This window comes from Lactuca saligna, chromosome 2 (genome assembly GCF_052625555.1).
Source record: "Lactuca saligna cultivar CGN05327 chromosome 2, ASM5262555v1, whole genome shotgun sequence".
NCBI lineage: Eukaryota > Viridiplantae > Streptophyta > Magnoliopsida > Asterales > Asteraceae > Lactuca > Lactuca saligna.
In genome coordinates, this window is record NC_136418.1 from 179,639,838 (window position 1) to 179,650,531 (window position 10,694).

The 10,694-nt window shown below is 33.7% G+C and overlaps 1 protein-coding gene across 1 annotated transcript; it reads left to right on the forward strand.

Annotated features, from left to right (window-relative positions):
* Positions 1-2,286: 2,286 nt before the first annotated feature.
* LOC145028345 (putative protein phosphatase 2C 25) lies at positions 2,287-4,102 on the forward strand. Its single transcript, XM_078977020.1, has 4 exons — positions 2,287-2,779; positions 3,048-3,386; positions 3,506-3,685; positions 3,802-4,102. The coding sequence occupies exons 1-4, from the start codon at positions 2,369-2,371 to the stop codon at positions 3,964-3,966; spliced, it is 1,095 nt and encodes a 364-aa protein (XP_078833146.1). The 5' UTR covers positions 2,287-2,368; the 3' UTR covers positions 3,967-4,102.
* Positions 4,103-10,694: the final 6,592 nt, after the last annotated feature.

Below are 10,694 nucleotides of genomic sequence, written 5' to 3' on the forward strand. Positions count from 1 at the left end.
ATATGGGTTGGGTTGAGTTTATGTTTGCTGATCCGCCAACCCGAACACAACCCAATTGTCAGGTCTAATAAAAACTCTAAAAGTAACTTGCTATATAAATTTACAATAAATTAGATATTTTTTTATTTATCTTTGTTACTTATATAAATAAGGAAAATCTACAAAAATAGTACGATAGTTTTCAAAAATTCAGCTTGTGGGTGGGGTGGGCCTGACAATTTTTTTTTTTCTTATGTTTGTTTTTTTAATTAGTAAGGCATTAAAACAAATAAAAAAATACTAAAAGGAAATGAGAATGACAAAATAGTCCTTTCAATATTTTTTTGACTAAAATTACAGAAAAATCTTAATTTTAGACATTCCATGCAAGTTAAAAACTTTTTAGATCTTATCCAAAGTTTTTGAATACCACAGGATTTTACAATTTTGTCTAATAAAAAGATAAAAAAAAAAGTAATTTATAAAATAAACTACTCTTAAATTATACATGCGTGGAATTTACATGGACAACAAATATATACTAAAATACTTTTAAATTATCCCACCTATATCTACAGGGCCAGTCCTAAGGTTTTTCATACCCCGGGCGAAATTGCATAATTATGCCCCATCCATCTTTATACAGTTGAACTACAAAATAAGGTTGATATATTAATCATAAAGGAATTTCTTACTTTCTTGTGTTTATACTTTAGAGTTTGAAAAATTAACATCTTGTGTTTATACGATAGAGTTTGAAAAATTAACATATAGAGTTGTAAGCACTAACTGTATTGTCAAAATAAAATTTTAGAGTACTCTATACTAAACTAATTCTTCTAATTGACAGCTTTTCTCTCAAATATGCATATATACAAACTCATAAGAAGAATTTTTATGATGTTTATAATCCCACACAATGAATAAGTATTGTTGGTTTGTATAGAAGTTCAAATCATCAATCTACTTGCTTAAAGTCGATGAACAATTTATAAAATAACCAAACAATTATAAGTTAAATACTTAAAACACATTAAGAACTAAACAATTATAAGTTAATACTAAGCAATCAAAGTGTTAAAACCCTGAAAGCAACTAAACATTCTACTATTTTACCAAAAAAGTCAAAAGACAAGAATGCTAAACAATTGAAAACTCAAACTTTAAATATAACTAAACAAATGTGAAGTTATTATTTTGCTACAACCTAACTCATGTAGTCATATAGTGGCGGCAGATGCCTCTTTTATTTGAATACAAATTGCTTTTTCCTAAAAAAAACCAAAAAGATACCGGTGTCTCTAAAAGTTTGAGAACACATTTGGACTTAGTTTTGCCCAACCATACAATAACCCATAATATGAAACTAGAATCTAAATTAACTCTAAAATTTTTATTATCATAAGAACCGCAACGTGTTGTGAAGACAAAAGTGATGAGAAGGGATAGTAGAAGTGATATTGTGCTTGTGAGGGAGAGACTGAAAGAATTAGATGAAGATTACAGCCTAACAAATTAACGATGATTACGGAAGATTAGAGATGTTGATTTCGATTTATACCGATAAAGAAAAATTAGAAATCACAGAGACAAAAGTTAACACCCGTTACATCTATGAAATCTCCAATCGTTGACTGACTAGGAGCGTAAATGATGGCGTGAAGAAGGTGGTATCATGATTGTTTCATTGTGTGCCAACCGTTTCCAATGGATCGAAATTTTCGACTTGTCTCCTCGTATTATGTTTCGCTGCATCCGCCCAAAAAATTTTGGCCGCCCTTAACTCCAATTTAGTTGAATAGTTGAATAAGGTGAGTCGGTGAAACAAATCTACTAATACTAATTAAAGAGAATGGGCCGAAATTTTTACATATACCCACAGTTGTTGGGCTCACACTTATGCCCCAATAATTTGATACCCTGGGCCAATACCCAAGTCGCCCAGGTACCAGGCCGGCCCTGTATAACTACAATGAGATTTGAACCCTTGGTCTCAATAAGAAAAAAACAACACCGAATAATACTGGGCTAAATACCCATTAAGGATCATTTAAAATCAAATGCAAAAGTTTATTGGGTTAAGTGACGTTAACCTTTTGTAATTTTGTCTAAAATATAATTTTCATTCAAAATGCTGTTGGTCACGCAATGTAGTGCGCGTGGAATGAAAAGAACAAAATCGGCCATTAAACTTTCTACCTTGCGCCATTACCGTCAATAAAACATCGCTTTCCTTGACTCCCTCCTCTGGATGTGCGTGTATATATATAATTAGAACGCAAACACCAAATTCCGTATTAAATTAAATTGGAAATTTCCTCTGTTTCCCTATCTTTCGCCGTCGACGACCAACAAGGAATTAGAAATCGAAAAAAAGACCTCCGGTAACATGCCCTGTGCCGTTGCTTCAACGAACTCGCCGGTGTTCTTGTCGTCACCGATGTTTGGTAAACCAATGATCTCTCCGTCATCATCGCTCTCTCTCCGTCATACATCTCCGACGCCGTCACCTCCGTCGTCATACCTTCATAACCCTACGAATGGGTATAAGGAAGGACAGATTATCAGTTGTGATTCGAATCCATCGCAGACGGTTGTCTTGAAGAGGAAGAGGCCGGCGAGGATTCAGATTCCATTTGCACCGTTAAGTCTTATGGATGAGGTTGCGAAACCGAACGATGAAGTGGCAGAGATCGATGAGGAAGGGGAGGAGTATTCTGTGTATTGTAAAAGAGGGAAAAGGGGAGCCATGGAGGACCGATATTCTGCCGTCGTTGATCTCCAAGGAGATACCAAACAGGTATATATGCTTCGATTTCAAATTATTTTGATTTGTTGCTAAAACTATTATCATCCGCGTTATCAAACACAATTAACTCTGTAATCAGTTTCAGTCTCGTAACGTAAATCAATAAGATCTACCGAAATTGGACTAAATCTAATCCAATCAACATGAAGAAATCCAGTATTCATGAAATTTTCCAGCATCCATCTCCATATTCTTTATTATCAATGCTTCGTTGTTTCTCCGTTGACGTATCTAAATCGTTTATACATGATGATTATAGGCCTTTTTTGGTGTTTTTGATGGTCATGGAGGGGCAAAGGCTGCAGAATTCTCAGCAAAGCATCTGCATAGCAACATCATCTCTAAAATAGCAAACAAATGTGAATATGAAATCGCAGAAGCTGTTAGAGAGGGATATCTCGCAACAGACTCGGAATTTCTAAAAGAAGACATCAATGGTGGAACATGCTGTGTGACTGCATTGATTCGTAAGGGCAACCTCATAGTCTCCAATGCAGGTGACTGTCGTGCAGTTATGAGCCGAGGTGGAGTTGCAGAAGCTCTCACTGTCGATCACAAACCTTCAAGGAATGACGAAAAAGATAGAATCGAGTCCATGGTAAGAACTAATTTAGACCCATTCCTTCTTGAATCTGATTGTGATGACTGATATCAATCAATATACTCATAAAACGAATAAAGTCTTAGCGATTTGATTTTGATGAATGTTGATTTTAGGGTGGATATGTTGATTGTCGCAATGGTGTTTGGAGAATACAAGGTTCACTTGCCGTATCAAGAGGAATTGGAGACAAACATCTCAAGAAATGGGTGATTTCAGAACCAGAAACAAAAATACTCCAAATTACACACGAATGCGAGTTCTTAATCCTTGCTTCAGATGGAATCTGGGATACGGTAAATGCTTGTTATGATTATTTTACAAATATTTTTGTAAACATTCATAATCCAGATTAAAAAAAAAAGGGAAATGTAATTTTTACACCGAATAATTGTTAATTATATCTTTTCAGGTGAGTAATCAAGAAGCAGTTGACATTATTCGCCCTTTTTGTGTGGGAATCGAAAAGTCTGATCTTTTTTCCGCTTGTAAGAAGCTGGTTGGCTTATCGACATCAAGGGGTTCGTACGATGACATAAGTGTTATGATTATTAGATTGTCTAATTTCACTTCTTGAACATATAACAAAATAGATCAACCCAACATCACTTAGATACAAATTATTGGATGTTTAGAGTCAATAGATATAAGTTATACTTTATTCTTTTTTAATCCTAATTCCTACACAATCTAATGGTTTTCCCGTTTATGTATTCTTATTTGATGAGATTCGTGAAATGAAATTACATAAATGGTATGTCCCCGTTTTTGGGGTCATAATGAAAGTAAAAGTGTTTGTACTTTGTGCTTGTGTTTTTATTCAATTTGATTATTGTGACAAAAAATTATAAAAAAAATAATATTTGGTATTTAAATAAAGGGTCTAAGTCAAATAGATTCTCGTTTTTAACCCTACATTAAGTTTAAGAAAATATTAGTAGAAAATAATAATTAATGAAACTACGGAGTTTAATGATTCGTTGATAAACATTATGTAAAAAGTATTATAAATGAAACTATACATTTAAAGATAAATGTTTAACAATTGATCATTGTATTTAAAAGAAAAAAATTCTTTTGTTATTAGAGAAAAAGACAAATATGAGCATATTCTTGTAAGTATTTTTACAAAATAAGCAAAAAGAAAAAAAATCACAAAATTTGCAATTGACTTATTTTGAAATCATTGTTTATGTGAAATTTGTCTTCCTAAAATATGCAATTTTTTAACATCTTTAATCACTTTTACACAGTGTTTTTTGACTTTTTCTTTTGAAAATCTTCCTCAACCTAAGACTTCATTTTCGTACTATGAAATTTATTTATGCTGCAAATTTGGTGTTTGGAGATCCCACAATAAAAGGAACTTCAACCTTTTTGATGTTTATAAACACAAATTGTCATTGAGAAATTACAATTTAGCATTGAAAATTTGCCGACTTGCATGGAGAAATCGTAATTGACATTGCTAATGTCAAATACCAAGTTGGCATTATGAAATAGCAAATTAGCATTGCCAAATTGATAAATTTTTATTGGATTTTATTTTTGTAGTTATTTTGTAGAAACTAGAAATTAATTCCCTATTTTGTGAAAAACCATTATTATATTTATATTTTTCTCTTTTATATATATATATATATATATTGAACCACAAGGTCAAATAAGTGAGCCTTGGTAGGTGATCACATATTCACATATTTGGTTTTGTTTGGAACATGAAAAAACCGTGCTGCTGGTTCTAATGCATTCTATATGCAAGTAACACCTGGTCAACCGGGTGATGCCTGCCACTCAGTTCTAAACCAATGCTTTTGACTCTCTCTCTCTCTTTTTTTTTCACATCTTATTGCCATTGACCATAACAAACCTACGTCCTTGTTATTATTATTATTATTATTTATTTATTTTTTTTTTTTTGGGGGAGGGGGGGGGGATTTCAAAATTTAGTCGCAAAAAATAAAAATTCCGGATATAGACGTACTTTTCGCGAAGGGGTGCTCTACGGGCTCCGCGGAATCATAAAATCACCATAGAATGTTTGATTTTGTACGGCCCGCGGCTCCGCGGACACATTAAACCTTCCGTGGAGTGTTTGGTTCAGTATATTATTAAATCCTCCACGTAGCATACTGACGAGGTCTCCACGGAACCTCTCCGCGGAATGTGTCAAAATGCACATAATTCACATCTTTATTCACAAAATGACGTCCAATGTATCAACTTCATCGAATGCAACAAATCCGTCAAATGCAGCAGCTCCATCAAATAGTACACGTCCATGGACGACAACAAGATGTTGGTACTAATACGATGTTGGACTACCATTTGCGAGGGTGTAGCAGCAATGCCTCCCTCTCTTTGCCTTATAGGTGATGAATGGTCTCGTTTAATAGCTTTGTTCGATAATGAGGTAGGAGAATGACAAGAGCGACTGCAACTCGATATTGTTAGTAAATGGATGTATTTAAATAAAAAAGGCATATGGTTTAACAGATGTTACAATTATACTCAAAATGTGTGACTCTCATGCAGACGATGAATAACTTTTTGAAGAAGTGAACGGATATTACATTTTTGAGTTTGATGGAAATGAGTTTGAGTATGATACGTTTAGAATCTCGTTATTATTATTATTATTTTTTTCATGTAGACGACTCTTTTATTTGTAATGTTTTATACATGTTTGTCAGTCCTATATCTCATTCGTAATGTTTATGTTTATTTTTATTTTTGTGTAATGTTTTTATGTAATTTGTAATGTTTTTTATTTGAATGTATAGTAATATTTGTTTGTGCATTCTGTTTCAAAAAATAAAGGATAAATAACATAATACAATCGCATTAATAAATAATCGTTAAATCAAACATAGTACATATAAACAACGTAATACAAACACATGACAAGTTAAAAATATGGGAGATCTTTCAAAATAATCCAAGGGCCTTCATAGTCGAATATCTCTTCGTTGCTAATGTATTTGTATTTGTCTTTAGCCGCCTCCAAGATGTCTTCCTCAGTATCATTCATACGTGCGTTTTCAATGTTCTTATAAAGACGGTTGAAAAACATAACTTTTGTTTTCAATTCATACCTTTTTGTTGCTATATCAACAGCGTCGTGATGGTTTTTCTAAGGTGGTTTGAGCGTTAGTTTTGAAGGTATTGGTTAAACGGGGCCAAAACATTGTATCATTTAACATGCTGTTTTCGTAGACATTAATATATAAACGAGTTAGAAGCAAATATTCCTCAACGGTCCATGGTTTTGAACCCATTGTAAGAGATACAAAGTAGATTCAATGATATAGATTAAATGAAATGATATATGTTTTCAAGTCATTTTATAGTGAAATGTAATTTACGACTTCTCAACCCGCAGTCTGCGGAAGTGACCAGGCAGTCCGCGAAACGAACATAATAAAAAATAAAAACACATATTTATATTAAACAAAATTACTAAAAACAAGTATTTCATATTGATATATTCAAAGTTCCTAAAATCAAGTTATATAGGGTCCCAAATAATATTCGTCATCATACTTTTGTATATATAAATCATGCATCTCTACATGACTTTTCAATGTTCAGTGGTACCCCCCCCCCCCCCCCAATCAATCATTTCCATTAATATGCATATGAAAACTCCACAATCCCCTCTATCTTTGATGTATTACTTTTGCGACACGTTTATACTTTCAACAAAGTTCACAATTGCAGTGTCTCTATGTCTGGGAAAATCATTCCAATACTCAATCACATCTAGCTCTCAGATAATACTATCCCCGAAAGTATTGAATTCTCCACCAATGTTGTACCTTCCTAAGAAAATCATAGATCGTGCTTAATCATAAATGGTTACTTTCCACGTTATTAAATCTAACACTGCCAAAAACCAATGGACACCAATAACGTTTATGGGGAGTAGAACCATGAAAAAATGATTAATTAAATAGTAAATTTGGAAATATTATATATAAATAAATGTTAAACTATCTATATCCACATCCTTCCATTTAGGATAGCCTCGAACACCATTTGATCATAAAAAAATTGATTTACCGAGTTGCAAATTGATTTCTTGAGGGTATATCGTCCACCCTGCAGATGTCGACCGTATTTCCATGAGCAATACACTCCATATTGCAATATGTTGTATATTTTAAGATAAAAATGTTACAATTATGTAACAACGTAAATTTTCAAACCAAAATTTTCATTTGCAAACACCATAAAACACATGTCACATTTTCTCCAAAAACCTTAAGTATCAGATATCAATACATATTTCAAAAATTGTTTATCACGAATTTAGGATCCAAAAAAATATAACTCCAGCTCAGATATGTGTATGTACAATCAAGTCGGTGCCTTCCCGTGATCATCGGAAGTACCTGGAACACATAACACATGACACGGTTAGCACGAAGCTTAGTGAGTTTCGCAAAATACCACATACAACACATTAGCCACTCAAGGATATAACTCTGTAAGACATAAATACCACTCTAGGTAAAGTATAATGAGAAGACTCACATCGTAAGCTAGCAAGTAAAAGTCTTATACTCAGAAACCTCGATTTAACCTCCGCCTAACACATAGGATAATTATATCTAGTTAATACTCTACTCATACTCAACTACTCCACAAGTATTTCTCTCTTCCACTCCATCACTAGGAGTGGGTAAGAGACCATTTTATCCCTCCCTAGTATCCATTAATCACTTTGCCCAAACCCTAGAGTCAACGGAAGTCAAAGTTGAGTTGACTGCACAAGTTGACCTGACTCGCCGAGTGCACTCGTGCGACTCGTCGAGTTCCAACATTTATGAGTAGTCTCATGAAGGTCCAGTGTAACACCCGTATATCCGGGCTAGTCAGTTTAAAGATAATAAGGGTCGAAAATGACTTTTTGACAAAAGATTACTTAGAATAAATAATCTTAACCAAGTTGTAGAATATGTCTCAAGGATTCCGTACATATAAAGAACGCCAAAATCCGATTTATAACGAAGAAGTTATGGTCCGTCGAAGTTTTATGATAAAACCGACACGACACCGGGAGACATAAATAGTGAATTATTGATAAAATAATTTTTAGCCTTAGAACTCTAAACAAAAGTTCTAGTATACGTTAAATTGATAGCATACAAAAAAAAAAGAACGCCCAAATATGACTTCGAATGAGGAAGTTATGAATTTTCTAAGATTTAGCATATCAGTGCACGACCTAAAACTCGAATTTTTGTTCGAGCGGTTTTTGGCTTATGTGACCTAAATGAGAGTTGAATATCTCATTAATAGGAACTCAACGATAAAAAGACAGACGAAAACGAAGTCCGTATGAAGGAGTTACAAATTTTTTCGCGGTTATTTAACAACTTAATTTCCTCCTACTGTTAAATTTAAGATCGATCGAGAATTAGCAGATGTAGTCTAAGATGTTGTTTGTTTTTTATGAGGCAAAATGTCTGCAGTCTGTAGACCATATTTGTAGACCTCTACAGTAGAAGAGGTGGACCAAACGTCTGCAGTCAGAAAAAAAAGAAGATTGTTTGTTTTTTTAACATCTCCGGGCTACTAAAATAAATTGAAATATAAATAAATTGATTTTTTTAAACTTCAAAGTGATTTTTTAATATTTTTATAACTTTGTTATAAATAATTAACGAATTTATATCAACTTTTATGTATTATTGTATTAAAAATAAAAAATAAAAGTGGTATGAATTAACGTATATATTTGATAAAAACCAACAACTTTTGTTGCAAAGTTATAAATAAACATTATAATTAGTGATCAACATATTTGATACATAAATAGACGGAAATAAACATCTAAAAACTCTCTTTAGCCTCTAAAACCCTCCTAAAGCCTAGGTAAACCCCCTAGCACCCGAAGGAAGCCTCGAGGCTCCCGAAGCCCCGAGAAAAAGAGTCTTTCAGCTCGGGAACGCTACTCCAACGAAGCCCGGTTTTCGAGAAAATCCGTTGTAACTGAGTTATGCCTAACCTATCTTTAGTATAGCTTATGTTCTAATATAGTAATGTTATTAGAAACTTATAATAAGTACTCGAGCTATTATTATGAGTTATATAAGTATTGTTTAACGCTTATATAATAGTAATAATAGCTGAACTAATAATTAGTCTCAGTGAATATTAGACTAAACTCTAGTGGTAATGATACTAGGTTTTGCTCGAGGAAAATTGTGTTAAGAGTAACGAAGTGTTGTCCGAGTGTCGAGTCACCACCTTCTCAAGTGAGTGTATGGTCCCTTTCATCTTACACATAGATATGAAGTATTTTATATAAACTACGTGCTTTGTGTGCATATTATCTGTATAATTGTTATTTATGTTGGATGAACGATTTTATACAAGTTTTATATGATTTTAACTATATATGTATTTATATCTACATAATATGTTCTACATAATATGTTGGGTAAAACATAGGTAGATGAAATATGAGTTAGATGATAAGTTGAGAAGTGATATAGACTATGAGATAAGGGTGAGAGGTGGACGATGTGAGAAACTTTGTTCCCAAATGCTGACCCCGTCATCTAGCAGAGTATGGATGACAACCACAGACTATTCGAGACAGTCCAGTGGAACACTAGCAGGATCGCAACCTGTAGGTGTTATGAATGATGTGTTCACCGGTGTACTCTAAAAACCTATTGACATGTATTGCGAGTGGACTCTCGAAAACGAGATTGTCAATAAACGAGATAACCCTAGCAGCTGTGCTCGAAGAACAATACTGACAGTTGCGCCTCATATAGAATGTCACAATTATGGCAGTTGCGCCTAAGTGCTCGAAGGACAATACCGACTCGTCGAGTCGTATTGCTAACTCGCTGAGTTCATGCAGAAACACTCAAGGCTAGTTTTCATCGGACTCGCCGAGTTGGCCATGTAACTCGTCAAGTCCCTTTAGTATTTTCTCCATTCAAATGCTTTTAACCCACCCCAAAGCTCTATATTGCATATCAAGCTTCCCAATGCATGTTTATCACGAAAAGTTGCAAACTTTATATGCATGCAAGACTTTAAAGGCTTAGAATATCAAATACAAGCTTACAATGGGGTTTAACTCAAAAGGGAAGGCTCATACTTGCTAAAGCAAGAGACTTTATAACTATAAAGACCAAGATAAGTTCAGATCTAAAGTTGCAACTCCATATCCTAGCCCATACCCGAAAATGGTTAACATACATGCTAGAAAAAGCCCTAATCTTAAACATGAAGAGATCTGGAAGGAGGAAAGTCAAGGTAACGACTTGTTACCTACAAAAG